At 45.2% G+C, this 17095-nt stretch overlaps 1 protein-coding gene across 50 annotated transcripts in view; it reads left to right on the plus strand.

The window, feature by feature from the left end:
• The first annotated feature begins 239 nt into the window (after positions 1–239).
• PUM1 (pumilio RNA binding family member 1) overlaps positions 240–17095 on the plus strand; it is a 136549-nt gene continuing 119693 nt past the window's right edge. For all 50 annotated transcript variants that reach the window (XM_015133619.3, XM_077964910.1, XM_077964896.1 and 47 more), the window contains exons 1-2: positions 240–341; positions 6679–7052. In XM_015133619.3, coding sequence (XP_014989105.1) covers positions 6690–7052 — 363 coding nt within the window. In that variant the 5' untranslated portion in view covers positions 240–341; positions 6679–6689. The remainder of the gene's footprint in view (positions 342–6678; positions 7053–17095) is intronic.

Raw genomic sequence — 17095 nt, forward strand, 5'->3', positions numbered from 1 at the left:
AGGTGCGGGCCGGCGGGACCCCGCCTTAGGCCCTGGCGGCGCGCGCTCGCCTAGCGGGCGGGCACTCGCGCGCAGCGTTTGTGTTGCCTGAGAGTTTCCCGAGTTCACACAGGCCCTGGGTTGGCATGGCAACCAGGCAACCTGTTCCACAGCCGCCAGCCTTCTCCGCACATGCCGCTGCCACCGCCGGGGCCGGGGCCGGAGCCTATCCCAGGATGCACCGCGCCAGCCCAGTCCCCAGTGGGCCGCCATGTTGTCGGAGTGAAAGGTAAGGGGGAGCGAGAGCGCCGGAGAGAGAAGATCGGGGGGCTGAAATCCATCTTCATCCTACCGCTCCGCCCGTGAGTATCCGCACCCCACCGGCCCCAAACGCTGCTCCGGACCCCTAGCGAGCAGATTGTCCCTTCGTATTGGTGTTTGAGAGCGGTTGTGGGGGTGAGAAGGGCTTTGGAAAAGCCGCCGGGGCCCTGGCTGAGGCTTCTCACTCGCTGTTCCTCGTACATGTTTTGGAGTCAGCAGCAAGGCCCCTATTGTTATCAAAGGAGGGAGGGGGTGGGGAGCGGGGTCGAAGCTAGGAAAATGCTGGGGGTTTAGGCCCGAGCCCAGGGCGTAGACGTGCCTCTACATTTTTTGCCCTGCCCTGTTGGGAACCACCGAAGATTGATGTTGCTATTCGGGTTTCTTTTTTTGATGGGTTTGCGAAGCCCCGAGTCTTCTGTGTGGCCATGGAGTGTAATTCTGTGCCACCCCGATTTCTTCGACTTCTTGAGCTTCCGTGGCAGCGCCGGTGGAGGAGGAACAATAAATCGCTTTAGAAGCAGCCGTGGCCCTTGTCCACAGGCGAGATTCACCGTGGGGGAACTTTGCGAGCCTTAAATGTGGAGAAGTGGCGATCAGGAAGTTTCAGAATGCTTTTTAGGCTCCTGAGTGCTGTGGCCTTTTGTTTCCGTGTGAGCTTGTGTTTTTGGTGGGTTCTTCCTCTTTGAGCCTCCCGGTGTTGGTGTATCTCTTAACTCAAAGAGGGATTCACCCCTTGCTTGTAGGAAAATCTAGATACACAATACTAGATAGTTTTAGTCCTCACAAACGTGCTTGGTAAACATAGGTCATTTGTTTTACTTGTCAGTACCATTCCCACGTCAAGCGAGGAATACACTCCTGTAACTTTTCCCTCCTATAGCACCCCCCCGCCCCCGCCGAAAAAAACAAAGCCAGAAACCCACACACAGCATTACCAGAGAAGGCTTTATCCTCCCGTAACTCTTAAAGGATTGTTACCTTTTATTGTTCAATTAAGAAAACACTGTTCTCAGCCCTCGATACCATTTTGCTCAATTCCTGTTATTACTGGGATTAATTAAGAATAAGATTTTATGAAGCTTTTCCTGGGTTCTGTTTTAAAGTCAGTTAACTTCTGAAACAATAGGCTTAGCGTTTTGTTTTTTGAAAGCACCTAAAAACTTACCAGGACAGGCCCACCCTCAAGAAATGTAGCTTCCGATGCAGTTTTCGTAAGCAAAATAAACATTTTGACCCGTTGCTAATTTTAACTTTATAAAACACTCGGGGGCTGTTGATTCTTTATCTGGGCCCTTTGGAAACGCTCTCCGGATTCTGAACTTTGAGTTAGTGTTTTGCTTTAGCCACAATTCATTTTGTTCAAGGCCACAGCTTTTTGAAGTTGGAATTTGTTTAGGTTTGAGATGAACTGCTTTAAAATAAATTTATGACCACAGAATGTTTGTTAAGTGTGGTAAAAATAAACACCTTTTAAACCACTGAGCATTTTAGTAAAAGGTGAGCCATGGAAATAGATTGAACCGTGTTCCTTTGAATTCAACTCAATTAGTGATATTTTAAAAAACTTTGTAAACACTTGAAAGCTGAAAGAGTAGCTAGACTGAGCGCTGCTAGTTGCTTGAAGTACTTATAAGGAGTCATTTGTTAAAAAAAATCACATTTTAAATGCTACACCTAAGTTTTTAGTGAGCTTTTCTGATATTTAGGATACTGAGTTTTTAATTTTTGTGCCGTATTTGCCAAAATATTACAAAACTACCCTAGATACATGTTAATTGCTTAGGTATTTGCTCACTTTGAAATTGTCCTGCCGGGTTTTCTCTGATTTGAGAAACTGCCTTGCCTCTTTAGGTAAAGCAGGAAGTCTTAGGGCATACAGATAGCTTTACAAAAGCCAATTGTTTTGTTTGAACGTTTTTATAGGAGTCTTTCCTTCCCCCCATTCCTTTTAGAATGAAGTTGTGTTTAGTGTGCTTCAGTGATAAACTCCTCTTTTATGTGGATATCTTTGTTAGATAACTATTGTTTTTTAAAATATTTTTTATTTGTATAATTTGTGAGGTTCAAGTGTAATTTTTACTTGGGTGTATTGCGTAGTGGTGAAGTCAGGACTTTTTGTGGGTCCATCACTGGAATACTGTACATTGTCCTCCTTAGGTAATCTCATTATCCTTCTCTCACCCTCCTAGATAACTATTTTGAGAAGGCTTTTTATTTCAGAAAAGATTGCATTTGCTGTTTTAGGAATTCTGTTATGGACTGGAGTTCCGTTGCCTTAACTAAATTCTAAGACTCTTAAGCACGATGACTTTAAATTTACCAAAAACTTTTACATTTATCTCATTTTGATTAAGAAAAACCCAAAACATTGAGAGTCACAGAGGAAGGATTTCTTTCATTTTCTAGATGAGGAAACAGGTTGTTGGTTTAGTGGCAGAACTTGGGTTTTGGAACCCTTGGCCTGCTTTAGAACAAAGATTGTTAGATCGAGATTTCCTTTTAGAACAAAATGGGACCGTCTAGTATTGGTACTAAGAGAGTAATGGATTATTTAAAAAACCAAGCAGGGAGGCATTAGGCTGGTTTGCATTTTTGAAAGACCAATGGTGAAACAGGGCTATGACTTTTTGGTTTTGGTACTTGAGCATGGATTAGTGTCTAGGTTAGGCTACTCCAGTACCCTGCTAAGGTTCTGATGGATTGGAATTCTTAAGCTAGACTAGGCATTTCCAAATTAGACTTTAAACAAATTACAGATTCCATTGTGTCTTCTTAGGCTGGCTTCAGAACATGAATTTACTTGTGAGAAGCAAATGCTACTTTATCAGAAGGTTTATTTATGCAACAGAGAGATAGTAGATTTGTTATAAATTTGTTTTTGAAGCATCACAGTGGGAGTTGGGAGGAGAGATAAGGCATTTGTAGCAGTAGACTGTTAGGCTGATGGCTTTGAAATTAGACTGGTGGCTGTGGACAGGTGTGTCCTAATTGGTAACTGATTTATTTACTCTGTAGGTTTTTTTTTTTTTTTTAAGATGGAGTCTCACTCTGTTGCCCAGGCTGGAGTGCAGTGGCTGGATCTCCGCTCACTGCAACCTCCGCCTCCCTGGTTGAAGCGATTCTTCTGCCTCAGCCTCCCGAGTAGCTGGGACTACAGGCACGTGCCACCACACCTGGCTAATTTTTACATTTTTAGTAGAAACAGGGTTTCAGCATATAGGCCAGGCTGGTCTCGAATTCTGACCTTGTGATGTGCCTGCCTCCGCCTCCCAAAGTGCTGGGATTACCGGCATAAGCCACTGCGCCCGGACACTTTGTAGCATTTTTTAAAAGCACCCACAGGCTGGTAAGTGTTCTATCTTAAATACAGATGTCGTTTTTGATTTTAAGTAACTTTAACGTTTCATAGTAACATTTCAGGGATTCTTTGTTGGTCTTCCAGAGGATACAAGTGAGAGATACTGTTGAGTTACTCCTGCAAGGAGTTAGTAGAAAGAAGTAAGCTTGGGAACAGAACAGATTAGGGTTTGAATCCTTTCTCCGCTACTTGCTAATTGAATGGCCTTGGACACACCACATTTTCCTCCTGTACCTTAGTGTTTTCTTTTGTAAAATAGAAATAATAATGGCTGCTTTTCAGTGCTTTTGTGATGAGACAATGTCTGCGATATATTTGTTACACTATTACCGTGTTGAAGCTTCTGTTTTTTGTTTGTTTGCTTTTGAGACAGGATCTCACTCTTGCCCAAGCGGGTGTGCAACCTTCCACTCCTGGGCTCAAATGATCCACTCACCTAAGCCTCCCGAGTAGCTGGGACTATAGGCACATGCCACCATGCCTGGCTAATTATTTTTAGTAGAGATAGGTCTTGCTATGTTGCTCAGGCTGTTCTTGAACTCCTGGGCTCAAGCTATCTGCCCACCTCAGCCTCCCAAAGTGCTGGGATTGTAGGTGTGAGCCGCCACACCCAGCTGAGGCTTCTGGTTTTTATAGTGAGGCTTTCTTTTTTTTTTTTTTTAATAATTAAAAAATTATTTATTTTATTTTATTTGTCTTTTTTTTGAGACAGAGTCTCGCTTTGTCGCCCAGGCTGGAGTGCAGTGGCACGATCTCGGCTCACTGCAACCTCCACCTCCCTGGTTCAAGTGGTTCTTCTGCCTCAGCCTCCTGAGTAGCTGGGATTACAGGCGTGTGTCACCATGCCTGGCTAATTTTTGTGTTTTTAGTAGAGACAGGGTTTCACCATGTTAGCCAGGATGGTCTCGATCTCCTGACCTCATGATCTGCCTGCCTCAGCCTCCCAAAGTGCTGGGATTACAGGCATAAGCCTCCGTGCCCGGCCTCCACTGGCCTTCTTAGAGCCTTATTTCTTAATAAAGTAATAGAGATGGGGGTCTCACTGTGTTGCCCAGGCTGGTCTTCAGCTCCTGGCTCAAGCGATTCTCCCTGCCTAAGTCTCCAAAGGTGCTGGGATGACAGGAGTGAGCCACCGTGCCCAGCCTGTAGTGAGGCTTTCTATACTAATATAAAGCGTTTAAATTTGGTTTGGTCTCATCCTATTTATAGTAGCTGAAGTACTAATGGCATAATGCGATTACAATTAATAGTTGTAAGTTACTGGTAAAAAGATTGATGCTTTTAAAAATCAGTGACAACTGAGGAGAGGGCTTAGGCTAAGAGCATTCTGCTGCTCTTCTTGGTCAGAGGGTCTTATTGTTTCTTTAAGGAGTATGCTATCAATATATTGGAGGTTTTTTCTTTTTTTTAAATGAGATAGAGTCTTGATTTGTCGCCCAGGCTGGAGTGCAGTGGTGTGAATTTGGCTCACTGCAACCTCCGCCTCCCGAGTTGAAATGATTCTCTTGCCTCAGCCTCCCAAGTAGCTGGGAAGTGTATACCACCACACCCAGCTAATTTTTGTATTTCCAGTAGAGATGGGGTTTCATAATGTTGGCCATGCTGGTCTCGAACTCCTGACCTCAAGTAATATACCCACCTTGGCCTCCAAAGTGTTAGGATTATAGGTGTGAGCCACCTCACCCGGCCAATATGTTGGACACTTTTTTTTTTTTTTTGAGACGGAGTCTCGCTCTGTTGCCCCGGCTGGAGTGCAGTGGCCGGATCTCAGCTCACTGCAAGCTCCACCTCCCTGGTTTATGCCATTCTGCTGCCTCAGCCTCCTGAGTAGCTGGGACTACAGGCGCCCGCCACCTTGTCTGGCTAGTTTTTTGTATTTTTTAGTAGAGATGGGGTTTCACCATGTTAGCCAGGATGGTCTCAATCTCCTGACCTTGTGATTCGCCCGTCTCGGCCTCCCAAAGTGCTGGGATTACAGGCTTGAGCCACCGCGTCTGGCCAATATGTTGGACACTTTAAGGGATCCTTTCAAATTAGACAAGCTGAGCCACATTGCTAATTATATATGGGTTTAGGCTTTTGTTTACTTATTAGCATATGTCTGCTCCAGCTGTAAAGTTGTGATTTATTTATTTATTTAATTAATTTATTTTTTGAGACAGAGTCTCACTCTGTTGCCCAGGCTGGAGTGCAGTGGCGCGATCTCGGCTCACTGCAACCTTTGCCTCCTGGATTCAAGCCATTCTCCTGCCTCAGCCTCCCGAGTAGCTGGGATTATAGGCACCCAGCATCACGCCTGGCTGATTTTTATATTTTTAGTAGAGACGGGGTTTCACCATGTTGACCAGACTGGTCTCGAACTCCTGACGTCAGGTGATCCACCCACCTCGGCCTCCCAAAGTGCTGGGATTACAGGCATGAGCCACCACACCCAGCCGAAGTTGTGATAGTTTTAAAAAGGCTTTTGGGGCTGGGCGCGGTGGCTCACGCCTGTAATCTCAGCACTTTGGGAGGCCGAGGCAGGCAGATCACCTGAGGTCGGGAGTTCAAGACCAGCCTGGCCGACATGATTAAACCCGTCTCTACTAAAAATACAAAAAATTAGCCGGCCGTGGTGGTGGGTGCCTGTAGTACCAGCTACTCTGGAGGCTGAGGCAGAAGAATCGCTTGAATCTAGGAGGCGGAGGTTGCAGTGAGCTGAGATCGCGTCATTGCACCTCAGCCTGGGCAACAAGGGCAAAACTCTGTCTCAAAAAAAAAAAAGCTTTTGTTAATTTAGAAACTGTCAGTTGGTTTGAGGTATAAATAAGTTGGGTAGATTGATAGAAGTCTAACATGTTTAACAACATAAACTTCCCTGAAGTTGTAGTATTGAGTTCTAATCTCAATACCATGCCAGAGTGCATGCCACCAATGATATTTATTTATTGCAAAAGATGTGGGGTTCATGTTTTTATCTTGGTGTATTTTATGTTTCAGGAGATGCAAATATTAAACATTTGTAACCTGTTTGTCCTTAGGTGTTGGTGGAATGAGCGTTGCATGTGTCTTGAAGAGAAAAGCAGTGCTTTGGCAGGACTCTTTCAGCCCCCACCTGAAACATCACCCTCAAGAACCAGCTAATCCCAACATGCCTGTTGTTTTGACATCTGGAACAGGGTCGCAAGCGCAGCCACAACCAGCTGCAAATCAGGCTCTTGCAGCTGGGACTCACTCCAGCCCTGTCCCAGGATCCATAGGAGTTGCAGGCCGTTCCCAGGACGACGCTATGGTGGACTACTTCTTTCAGAGGCAGCATGGTGAGCAGCTTGGGGGAGGAGGAAGTGGAGGAGGCGGCTATAATAATAGCAAACATCGATGGCCTACTGGGGATAACATTCATGCAGAGCATCAGGTAAAAAAAAGTTCACTATTTCAGCTTTGACATTCCTTTATAATCACTGTCCACTTAGGATATCTGCTTTCAATGAATGTCTTTAAAAACTTAAATTGCTAACTTCATTTGGTACAAACAGTTACTTGTTTTAAAGGTTGATCGTTGTAATACTGTTACTGGGTCATTTATCATTCTGGTGCTAAATAGTAAATAGCCACTTCATTCATTCATTCGAGATGGAGTCTTGCTCTGTCACCCAGGCTGGAATGCAGTCACCCAATCTTGGCTCACTGCATCCGCTGCCTCCCAGGTTCAAGCAATTCTCCTGCCTCAGCCTCCTGAGTAGCTGGGACTACAGGCGTGCACCACCACGCCTGGCTGATTTTGTATTTTCAGTAGAAACGGGGTTTCACCATGTTGGCCAGGCTGGCCTTGAACTCCTGACCTCAAGTGATCTGCCGGCTTCGGCCTCCCAAAGTGCTGAGACTACAGTTGTGAGCCACCCACGCCTGGCCTATACAATGCATTTTTAAGAACACTTTTTTTGGAACAAAGGATACTTTTTTTTTTACTATTGATATAAGAACTGCTGGGGTTGTTTATAGGACAGATACATATTTTTGAATCTTTTCTCTTGGGTGTGGGTGACTTGATTTTAAGATGTTGTAGTTGAAAGTAGGGGAAGTTGATAACATCAGCTGCTCAAGTGAAATTTATTTGAAATGGGACTGATATATTGTGTCAGAGAGCAGTGGTTGTGGCTTTTAGGTTTTAACCACCTTTGTCCTCTTGTTATTGTTTAGTTTTTAATTTTAGCATGTTTAGTCTTATAAATCTAAAACCAAAGTGGGAATCATAGCATATTTTACTGAGAAGAGAGGTTAGCCTGATCATGTTTCCTGACTTCTTGATAGTGACCAACCAAAAGATTAGACTGTTTTGATCAGGGTACTCTCTGAAATTGGGTATAGGTTGAATTTGGAAAGGTTCATTTTGTGTCACCCATCTGAGTACTGATTAGTGAGAACTGACATTTTTCATTAGGACTCTAATCCTTCTGTTTTACTTCAGAAAAAATCAGGTACAAACATACCTGCAAGTCTGAATTTATTATACTTCCTCTGAACCCCCCAAAAGGTGAACCATAGTTTTTTCTCTCCTTTTTTTTTTTTTTTTGAGACGGAGTCTCGCTCTGTCGCCCAGTCTGGAGTGCAGTGGCGCCATCTCAGCTCACTGCAGCTTCACCGTCCCAGGTTGAAGCAGTTCTCCTGCCTCACCCTCCCAAGTGAGATTACAGACACCCACCTCCATGCCTGGCTAATTTTTGTATTTTTAGTAGAGAGGGGGTTTCACCATGTTGGCCAGTCTGGTCTTGAACTCCTGAGTTCAAGTGATCCACCTGCCTCGGCCTCCCAAAGTGCTGGGATTACAGGTGTGAGCCACCGTGCCCAGCCCTTTTTTTTTTTTTTTTTTTTTTTTGAGACAGGGTCTGGCTCTGTCATCCAGGCTGGAGTGTGGTGATGTGATCTTGGCTCACTGCAACCATGGCCTCCCTGGTTCAAGTGATCCTCCCACCTCAGCCTCCTGAGTAGCTGGGGACTACAGGTGTGCAACACCACACCCGGCTACTTTTTGTATTTTTTGTAGAGACGGGGTTTTGCCATGTTGGCCAGACTGGTCTCAAACTCCTGGGCTCAAAGTGATCTACCCACCTTGGACTCCCAGAGTGCTGGGATTACAAGTGTGAGCCACTGCATCTGGCCACTTCTTTACCATAGTAGAAACAAAGACAGCCTGGGTGCAGTGGCTCACGCCTGTCATCCCAGCACTTTGGGAGGCCAAGGTAGGTGGATCACCTCAGGTCAGGAGTTCGAGACCAGCCTGACCAACATGGTGAAACCCCGTCTCTACTAAAAATGCAAAAATTAGCCAGGCATGGTGGTGCATGCCTGTAATCCCAGCTTCTTGGGAGGCTGAGGCAGGAGAGTCACTTGAACACGGGACAGGGAGTTTGCAGTGAGCTGAGATCTTGCCATTGCACTCCAACCTGGGCAACGGGTGAAACTCCATCTCAAAAAAATAAAGTAAAAAATTAGCTGGGTGTGGTGGCACATGCCTGTGGTCCCAGCTACTTGGGAGGCTGAGGTGGAAGGATTGCTTGAGCCTGGGCGGCAGAGATTGCAGTGAACAGAAATCATGCCACTGCACTTCAACCTGGGCAGCAGAGTGAGACACTGTATCAAAAAAAAAAACAAAAACAAAAACGAAAAAAGAGAAGATTTTCGGCTGGGTGTGGTGGCTCATGCCTGTAATCCCAACACTGGGAGGTCAAGGGCAGGTGGATCACCTGAGGTTAGGAGTTAAAGACCAGCCTGGCCAACATGAGAGATCACACCGTTGCACTCCAGCCTGAGTGACAAGAGCGAAACTCTTGTCTCCAGGAAAAAAAAAAAAAAAAGGTTTTCTCTTTCTTTGGGATGAAGATATGTACAGAATTTGGTGATTGAATTAGAAATCTTATGGAGGAAAAGTGCAGAGTGGCTCTGGTTTGGGACACGGCGATTACATTTGATAGTACACCTGTTGAGTTTGAGGTAGAAGCAGAATATCTAGGTGTGTACTGTAGGCAGCTCTACATGTAGCGGGAGATCAAGGTAGGAGGTATTTAATTTGGGTAGCATCTGTGTAGGGGGCAAAAACAAACCCTGTAATCTCTATACTGTTTGGCTAAACGTTATTTAAAAATCATAAACATTGGTTTTTTAAAATCTGTAATAAAGATCTATAAGATCTTTTGTTGTGTTTCCTAATGATAGACTGATGGGTGAAAGCTGAAAGGAGAGTCAAGGTGCCTGGCCTGTTCTTTGCTAGGTGAGCAAATCAAACTCTAGGTCAGTCCTTGGCAGAGCTCTAAGATCTGATTATTGCTGTGCAAGTTAACAAGCATTTATTGAAGGCTTACTCAGGCCTCTGTCTTACACTGAGCCCTATCATAAGGAATCACATCTGACTTACTGAGCAGTTTTATCCAGGTCAGTTAGCAAACTTGAGTTAATACTAGTAAATGGCAAAACCTGTTTCCCACCCAGGTGGCCTAAACCAGTGACCTTGGAATTGGCATTCATCATTACAACATAATTCTTTGGGCTGGACACATGAAATAGTGAACAACGTTGGGGAACTCAGGGTAGTTGGTATGTTGCAGTTGTGGACCACCCACAGATTACTTTTCTGTAGTCATTATAGTGTATTGTACTGGTTTTAGTGTTGTTCTCACCTTCTGGACTGAACTATTCTAGATCAGAGACTTGTGTTTTTCATGCCCCTTTTCCAGGAGGTATTATGAAACTTTCGTGTTGATTGAATGAGGGAAGACCAGAGTTTCTTCAGTTTTGCGCTCAGGTAAATGAGTGGATCTTACAGCTCAGCCATCCTGCTGGGAAACACATGGCAACAGGTAGAGGCCACTTGGATAGGCAGCTGTGGTGAGGGTAGTATAATTGAAGAGCAAAGGGGCACATCTCTAGGTGGAGAATCTTTGCCCTTATTAGCCACTGTTACTGATAGGAGGTGTAAGAGGGTGCCTGATCTGTCACGCGGGCCAGAGTGGAAAAGAGGTTGAGAACCACTGATGATAATGGAAACATTTATTATGTTCTAGGCATTGGGCTATTGTATTTCCTATACTTAATCCTTTCAGCAATCCTGTGAAGGAGATAAACATCCTTTTTTGAAAAGTGAGAAACTGAGCCTTTGTTACCAGGTAATACCTGATTTTTGAAATCAGTCTTTGATTCCAGTGTCCATGTTCTAGATCTATTTCTGCTTGCCTAGGCAAGATAAACCAGACAAAACTATGCAACCAAGTGGCACATTACAGGGCCAAAGAATTGCTTTGCCATGATTTTGCTTGAAATTTAGAGATTGTAAACTTTAATAATAATGAGATGAATACAAATGTTGACCATTCTCCTATAATTGCAGGAGTACTTCCCCCCAGCTCCCAAAAGCAGTAATGTTAAAGTCCATTTTTCTTCAGGTCTGTTTTTTATTACATATGTGTTCTAAGTGGTAATGTGGATGGAAACTTATCTCTGTAGAGACAGAATGACTCAATATAAAGTGATCTATTGCCAGCTCATTCTACCCTACCACTGGGCCTCTTTTTTTTTTTTTTTTAATGGCCCTTTGGCCATAATGGAACAGAGTTTAAGATCAAATTGGCAGGATGCTTTCACCAGTGAACTAGTGAAGTAAAGAATATCACAGGCTGTGATGCCAGTAGTGTTGGAGTGAGGGGAACTCCATATCATGCCAGCTACTTTTTCTCTCATAATTACTCCCTTTTAAGAGCAATCGCTTTTACACTTTTTTCTTTTTATTTATTGAGACAGGGTTTTGCTCCTGTTGCCCAGGCTGGAGTGCAGTGGGCACCATCTAGGCTCACTGCAACCTCTGCCTCCCCGGCTCCAGCGATTCTTCTCCTTAGCCTCCCTTTGCTGGAACCACAGGCGCACGCCACAACGCCTAGATATCTTTGTATTTTTTGTAAAGATGGAGTTTCACCATGCTCAGGCTGGTCTCAAACTCCCTTTTTTTTTTTTTTTTTTTTTTTTTTTTTTTTTTGAGATAAAGTCTCACTCTGTAGTCCAGGCTAGAGTGCAGTGGTGCGATCTCAGCTCACTGCAACCCTCCTGGGTTCAAGTGATTCTCCTGCCTCAGTCTCCCCAGTAGCTGGGACTACAAGTGTGCACCACCATGCCTGGCTAATTTTGTATTTTTAGTAGAGACGAGCTTTCACCATGTTGGCCAGGCTAGTTTCAAACTCCTGACCTCAGGAGATCTGCCCGCCTCAGCCTCCCAAAGTGCTGAGATTATAGGCGTGAGCCACCATTCCTGACCCACTTGTATTCTTACATTGAAAAGTTTTTCATCTTTTGGCTGGATGCAGTGGCTCACACCTGTAATCCCAGCACTTTGGGAGGCCGAGGAGGATGGATGGTTTGAGCCCCCAGGAGTTCCAGAGCAGCCTGGACAACATGGTGATATCTCGTCTCTACAAAATACACACAAATTATCCAGGCATGGTGGCGCTGTGCCTGTGGTCCCAGCTACTTGGAGGACTGAGGTAGGAGGATCACTTGAACCCATGAGAAGCCCTTTTGAAGTTAGGATTTTCCTGTTTGATGTAGCAAATCCTCTTAGTGGTTGAGTTTTCCTCTCTTTTTTTTATTGAGATGGAGTCTCACTCTGTTGCCCAGGCTAGAGTTCAGTGGCTCAATCTTGGCTCACTGCAGCCTCTGCCTCTCAGGTTCAAGTGAATCTCCTGCCTCAGCCTCCTGAGTAGCTGGGATTACAGGCAACTGTCATTATGCCCGCCTAATTTTTTTTTTTTTTTCTTTTGTAGAGATGGGGTTTCACCATGTTGCCCGCTGGTCTCGAGCTCCTGACCTCAGGTGATCCGCCCGCCTCGGCCTCCCAAAGTGCTGGGATTACAGGCGTGAGCCACCATTCCAGGCCTAAAACATGCAAGCTCTTTATGGTCTTTCCGTATTTTTCTTTTTTTCTACTTTAATAATAGAAACATCATTTGGTATAATACATAAAATTGTTGTATCTGGTACAGGTAGAAACTTTAGAGCCCTCATTTTTGGGCCAAATTGAGGTCTTTGGAGGGAAGTAAGGGAAAGAAGTCTCATGAAAAAAAAATTTTTTTGTTTTGCCTGTACAATTATAGCCACAGTGTACAATTAGATAATGCGGACCGGGCGTGGTGGCTCATGCCTGTAATCCCAGCCCTTTGGGAGGCTGAGGCAGGCCCTTTGGGAGGGTGAGGTCAGGCGTTTGAGACCAGCCAACGTGGTGAAACCCTGTCTCTACCAAAAATACAAAAATTAGCCAGATGTGGTGGTGCGTGCCTGTAATCCCAGCTACTCAGGAGGCTGAGGCAGGAAAATCACTTGAATCCGGGGGAGGGGGCAGAGGTTGCAGTGAGCCGAGATCCCGCCACTGTACTCCAGCCTGGGTGACAGGGAAACTCCGTCTCAAAAAAAAAAAAGAAAAAGGATGATGGATATTGGGCCAGGCGTGGTGGCTTGTGCCTGTAATCCCAGCACTTTGGGAGGCCGAGGTGGGCGGATCACTTGAGGCCAGGAGTTCGAGACCAACCTGGGCAACATGGTGAAACCCCGTCTCTACTAAAAATACAAAAACTAGCCGGGCGTCGTGGTGCGTTACTGTAATTCCAGCTGCTTGAAAGGCTGAGGCATGAGAATTGCTCTAACCCGGGAGGCAGGGCAGAGGTTGTAGTGAGCCGAGATCGCACCCCTGCACTCCAGCCTGGGCGACAGAGCAAGACTCTATCTCAAAAAAAAAAGGAGATAATGGATATGGAGCAAAATACTAGAAAACAAAGCTGGGTACATTGGCTCCTGCCTCTAATCCCAGATACTCAGGAGGTTGAGTCAGGAGGATTGCTTGAGGCCAGGGGTTTGAGACCAGCCTGGGCAATACAGTGAGACACTGTCTCTACAATAAAAAGGAAAAAAATTAGCTGGGCATGGTGGCATATGCCTGTAGTCCTACTCAGGAAGCTGAGGCGGGAGGATCGCTTGAGCCCAGGGAGTTCAGGCACTCCAGCCTGTGTGAGAGTGAGATCCTGTCTCTTTGAAAAAAAAAAAAAGAAAAAGAATGAAATAAAGGAAATTATAAAAAACAAATACTAGGCAACACTAGAAAACACATCTTCTCACCCAAATGAGTTGTCTATTTAAAAATGTTACTTATTTTGGGCTGGGCACAGTGGCTCACGCCTGTAATCCCAGCACTTTGGGAAGCTGAGGCGGGCAGATCACGAGATCAGGAGATCGAGACCATCCTGGCTAACACGGTGAAACCCCATCTCTACTAAAAATACAACAAATTAGCCGGGCGTGGTGGCGGGCGCCTGTAGTCCAAGCTACTCGGGAGGCTGAGGCAGGAGAATGGCATGAACCCGGGAGGTGGAGCTTGCAGTGAGCCAAGATCGTGCCACTGCACTCCAGCCTGGACGACAGAGCAAGACTCTGTCTAAAAAAAAAAAAAAAAAAAACTTAGTTTGACAGTAATTTTTATACCTTTAGATTTTTTTTTTTCCTGAATGACATTGAAAATTGCATTACTAAAAGCCGAAGGTCAAGTCTTTGACTTGAGAGTGTTTTATTCTTGTATTGTGAAATCTGTTTTCTGTGTAAACTGCTGTGGGATGGATAAAGTGGTTGATGAAATAGGGCAAAAAATTTAAAGTCGATTGGCTGAACTGTAGCCTCGGTACTGGATTATGAGGGACAGAGATAGGTAGAAGCTCTGCCCTGGGGGAAGGGAAATTTGGAGGACAATTCCACTGAGTTTACCCACTTTGCTTGCACTCTTTTAGCACTAGGATATGTCGTATTCACCATACATTGACTGCCTATGGGAGATAATTCCAGAGAGCCAGGCAAAACTCAGTGGATGAGGCTGGGTGCCGTGGCTCACGCCTGTAATCCCAGCACTTTGGGAGGCGAAGGCGGGCGGATCACCTGAGGTCAGGAGTTCGAGACAGGCCTGACCAACGTGGAAAAACCCCATCTCTACTAAAAATACAAAATTAGTGGGGCGTGGTGGCACACGCCTGTAATCCCAGCTACTTGGGTGGCTGAGGCAGGAGAATTGCTTGAACCTGGGAGGTAGAGGTTGCGGTGAGCGGAGATCGTGCCATTGCACTCTACTCTGGGCAACAAGAGTGAAACACCATTCCCCCCCCAAAAAAAAATTCAGTGGATGAATATATTTTGACTCCACTTGTACTTTCTCTTTTTCACTTGGTATGGCCATCTTACAATGATATTCTGATACCCACCCCTGATGTGTCAACCAGTCTTACTCTTCAGTGCTGTTAATCTTTTTTCCTGAAGGGTTTTAAAAATTTTATTTTTATTGTATATTAGAAAAAGAGCTACCATGGTTTCTTGGATTGGGTGGATGCCTTGGATAATCCATTCAAGGAAGATCACTTCATCCAACTTAATGCAGCCCAACTTAATGAAACCCATTTTTTTCGCTTACTGACGAAAACACTGATGGGGCATATTGAGGCCGTAATTTGCATCAGATCTTGCTGGTCTGAGCATACGCAACAAGAGAGAGAACCCTGGCTGAATTTTTTTTTTTTTTTTTGAGACAGAGTCTCGCTCTGTCGCCCAGGCTGGAGTGCAGTGGCGCGATCTCCGCTCACTGCAAGCTCCGCTTCCCGGGTTCACGCCATTCTCCTGCCTCAGCCTCCCGTAGCTGGGACTACAGGCGCCCACCACCTCGCCCGGCTAGCTTTTTGTATTTTTTAGTAGAGACGGGGTTTCACCGTGTTAGCCAGGATGGTCTCGATCTCCTGACCTCGTGATCTGCCCGTCTTGGCCTCCCAAAGTGCTGGGATTACAGGCTTGAGCCACTGCGCCTGGCCCCCTGGCCGAATTTTTGAGAGTGGCTCCAGTAGAGCTGCTGGTGACCCATCTTGCTCTCAGGAGAGCAATGAGGCAAAAGGAAAGAGCTCCGGTTAATTTTTATACCTTGTAATTAATAGGAACTACTATGTTAAACTGGGAGGGAGCCCAAGTATTTTCCAAACTGGGGAGTCTCGACATTCCTAGAAATGTCTTTCTGTTGTACCTGCTAATGGACTCTCTTAGACAATAAATCTTGTCTTTTGGGTAGATTGCCTTAGCATTTGTGCTAGTAGCATTTAGTTAACGTGTCAAAGCTGAATAATCCGTCTTTCATATTTTGTTTCTCTTAGGCATATACTCTTAGAGCCTTTTCATTATACTCAGAATTCACAAGGCTTAACGTTATGTACTTGGTCGAAAGAATCGTCAGCAGGCCTTCTTCAACTATAACTTTTTTTTTTTCTTGAGACAGAGTCTTACTTTGTCACCCACTGGCACTATCTGGGCTGGCTCACTGCAACCTTTGCCGCCTGAGTTCAAGTGATCTGGTGCCTCAGCCTTCTGAGTAGCTGGGATTATAGGGTTGTACCACCATGCCCAGCTAATTTTTGTATTTTTAGTAGGGACAGGGTTTCGCCATGTTGTCCAGGCTGGTTTTAAACTCCTGGCCTCAAGCAATCCTCCCGCCTTGGCCTCCCAAAGTACTGAGATTAAAGGTGTGAGCCACAATGCCCGGCCTGACTCTAACTTTAACCTAGCCTGATTATAACTTTAAGAATTACCTTGTTCCAGTATAAACAAAAGAAGTTCAGCTGGTCACGATTGGCTCATGCCTGTAATCCCAGCACTTTGGGAGGCTGAGGTGGGTGAATCACCTGAGGTCAGGAGTTCGAGACCAGCCTGGCCAACATGGTGAAACCCCATCTCTACTAAAAAATACAAAAATTAGCCAGGTGTGGTGGTGGGTGCCTGTGGTCCCAGCTACTTGAGAGGCTGAGGCGAGAGAATCACTTGAACCTGGGAGGCAGAGATTGCAGTGAGCTGAGATCACACCACTGCACTCCAGCCTGGGTGACAGAGCAAGACTCCATCTCAAAAAAAAAAAAAAAAAAAGGTTCAGTCAGATGCTCTTCTCTAATGCCAAATGGTACTTGATTGTATATGCCTCTGAAATGGCAGTTTGTAGAGATATTTGTGATGTATCTCTTTACCTTCTTTAATTTTAAAAGGTTTTTATTTATTTTTATTTTTTTGAGATGGAGTTTCATCCATTCACCTAGGCTGGAGAGAAGTGGCAGGATCTCAGATCACTGCAACCTCCGCCTCCTGGGTTCAAGCAGTTCTCCTGCTTCAGCCTCCTGAGCAACTGGGATTATACGTGTCTGCTACCATGCCCTGCTAATTTTTTTTTTTTTTTTTTTTGGAGACAACAGAGTCTTGCTCTGTTGCCCAGGCTGGAGTGTAGTTGCTTGATCTCGGCTCACTGCAACCTCTGCCTCCCGGGTTCAAGCAGCTCTGGTGCCTTAACTTCCTGAGTAGCTGGGATTACAAGCATGTGCCACCATGCCCGGCTACTTTTTCTATTTTTAGTAGAGACAGGAT

This window comes from Macaca mulatta, chromosome 1 (genome assembly GCF_049350105.2).
Source record: "Macaca mulatta isolate MMU2019108-1 chromosome 1, T2T-MMU8v2.0, whole genome shotgun sequence".
NCBI lineage: Eukaryota > Metazoa > Chordata > Mammalia > Primates > Cercopithecidae > Macaca > Macaca mulatta.